Source organism: Egretta garzetta, unplaced genomic scaffold (assembly GCF_000687185.1).
Source record: "Egretta garzetta isolate BGI_Z169 unplaced genomic scaffold, ASM68718v1 scaffold703, whole genome shotgun sequence".
Taxonomy (NCBI): domain Eukaryota; kingdom Metazoa; phylum Chordata; class Aves; order Pelecaniformes; family Ardeidae; genus Egretta; species Egretta garzetta.
The window spans coordinates 1,800-3,965 of record NW_009259048.1 but is presented as its reverse complement, the minus strand read 5'-3'; the positions used below and the strand labels follow the sequence as shown (position 1 = coordinate 3,965).

General features: G+C 66.2%; 1 protein-coding gene across 1 annotated transcript in view; it reads left to right on the top strand.

The window, feature by feature from the left end:
- Positions 1 to 2,162, top strand: part of LOC104122928 (dnaJ homolog subfamily A member 1) — a gene marked incomplete at its 3' end in the record, with an annotated part of 2,510 nt that extends 348 nt beyond the window's left edge. Inside the window, exons 2-7 of the mRNA XM_035890666.1 lie at positions 1 to 141; positions 949 to 1,053; positions 1,143 to 1,361; positions 1,441 to 1,671; positions 1,775 to 1,875; positions 1,970 to 2,162. The exon at positions 1 to 141 is cut by the window's left edge and continues 59 nt beyond it. Of these exons, the coding sequence (XP_035746559.1) occupies positions 1 to 141; positions 949 to 1,053; positions 1,143 to 1,361; positions 1,441 to 1,671; positions 1,775 to 1,875; positions 1,970 to 2,162 (990 nt within the window). The remainder of the gene's footprint in view (positions 142 to 948; positions 1,054 to 1,142; positions 1,362 to 1,440; positions 1,672 to 1,774; positions 1,876 to 1,969) is intronic.
- Between the last annotated feature and the right edge of the window lie 4 nt (positions 2,163 to 2,166).

Genomic DNA, 2,166 nt, shown 5'->3' with positions numbered 1-2,166 from the left:
ACGACCGCGGCGGGGAGCGGGCCATGAAGGAGGGCGGCCTGGGGAGCCGAGGAGGAAACAGTGGATTTGGCTCCCCCATGGACATCTTCGACCTCTTTTTCGGAGGGGGAGTGCGGATGCGTGGCCGGGCAGACAGGCGAGGTACCGGGGACAAAACACCCACCGGGACACTGGGTGCTGGGAGAGGGGACTGATGCCCAGGCACGGCGCAGCGCTGGCTCGGGGGGCACCGGGATCCGGTTGGCGGCCCGCGGGGCACCTCCCTCCCCGCGCTGCACAGCCCAACGTGATTCCTCGTCATCCTCATTACTTTCTCCATTTGCCCCTCTTCAAAGGGCCCTTCCCTGTCCCTGTCCCAGCTTTCCCCCGCTGTCCCTGGGGCTGGGGCTGAGTCAGCCCAGCGCTGCCCTTGGCTCCCCCTGAGCCCCGAGGGAGGCTGCAGCGAGACGCGGGGCGTGCAGGGCTGCTCCGGTGACTCTATGGATGCTTTTGGCTTGGGTCACAGGGAGAGGGTGACTCGCCCTGGCGTTTCTTGCTGAAGTGGCACGATTTAATAGCAGGGCAATTAGGAGGCCAAGGGGAGCGTCTCGGCAACTCCGGGCAGAGCCTCTCCAGCCAGGTTGGGGCGATAAGCAGCTGGAGGGCGATGGAGGGCCCTGGGGTAGGAGCCATGCCCGACCCACGCTGGGCACCGGGGAGGATCCGGGCTTGGAGGCGTGAGGAGATCCCTGCTGGAGGTTCTTCTGAGCCCTCACGCCAAGCCTGGCTTAAAGCTGTTTCTGTTCCTGCTGCCATCCCCGAGGATTAAGCGGGACTGGCTCTGTCAGCCACCGCTCCCTGTGGAAAACCGGTGATGCCGAGCCACGGCGGCCGGCATCCATCTGCTCGCGGCTCGGGTGCTGGCGTGCGGCCGAGCGCTGATCCGGGCTCTCCTTTCCATCCATCCAGGGAAGACGGTGGTGCACCAGCTCTCGGTGTCGCTGGAGGACCTCTACAACGGCACCACGCGCAAGCTGTCCCTGCAGAAGAACATCATCTGTCGGAAGTGCGGAGGTGAGCGCCCGAGGGGCCGGGGCTTGGGGTCCCCGGGGGGTCCTCCCCAGCGCCGCAGCCCAGCTGCTCACCCCTCTGCCTCCCCGCAGGGGGGGGGGTGCGGCAGAGGAGGTGCCCCAAGTGCCACGGCTCGGGCATGGAGGTTCGCATCCACCAGCTGGGACCCAGTATGATCCAGCAGATCCAGACGGTGTGTTCCCAGTGCCAGGGTCAGGGCGAGTGGATCCGGCCTCGGGACTGCTGCCTCACCTGCAACGGCCGCAAGGTCGTGCGGGAGAAGAAGATCCTCAGCGTTCACCTGGATAAAGGTGAGGCGGGGCCGCGTGGGGAGTGGGGTCACCCCCCAAATGGCCCCCAGGCCCTGAGCTCTCCCCGTGCACCCCGCAGGCATGAAGGACGGGCAGAAGATTACCTTCCACGAGGAAGGGGACCAGGTTCCCGGCCTGGAGCCCGGGGACATCATCATCGTCTTGGATCAGAAGGAACACCCCGTTTTCCGACGCAGCGGTGACGACCTCATCGTCAAGAGGGAGATCAGCCTGGCGGACGCACTCTGCGGCTGCCGACAGGTCATCCGCACCCTGGACAACAGGACCCTGCTCATCTCCTCCCAGCCAGGTGGGGTGGGATGGGGTTGGGTGCTCTGTGCTCCCCTTGCAAGGAGCCGGGGGGCTGCTGGGAGCTGCCAGGCGCAGTAAGGTGACGCTCATCTCTGTCCCAGGTGACGTTATCCGACCCGGGGACCTGAAGTGTGTCCCCAACGAGGGGATGCCTGTCTACAGGAGCCCCTTCCAGAAGGGAAAACTCATCCTGCAGTTCCAGGTAAGGAGCCGGAGCCGGGCAGGAGCCGGTGTCCCCCAACCCTGGGGTCACGCCGTGTCCATCCCACACCTCCATCTCCCCTCTCCGGTCGCAGGTGAAGTTCCCCGAGCCCGGCTGGCTCCCCACCGACCGCCTGCGCCAGCTCCAGGCCTTCTTCCCGCCCCAGGAGGAGGTGATGGCCACCGAGGACACGGAGGAGGTAGAACTCAGTGACTACACGTCCCACAGCGGGTCAGGCCGACGGCCCTACACTGGCGAAGCCTACCACGAAGACGATTTCGAGGACGGCAC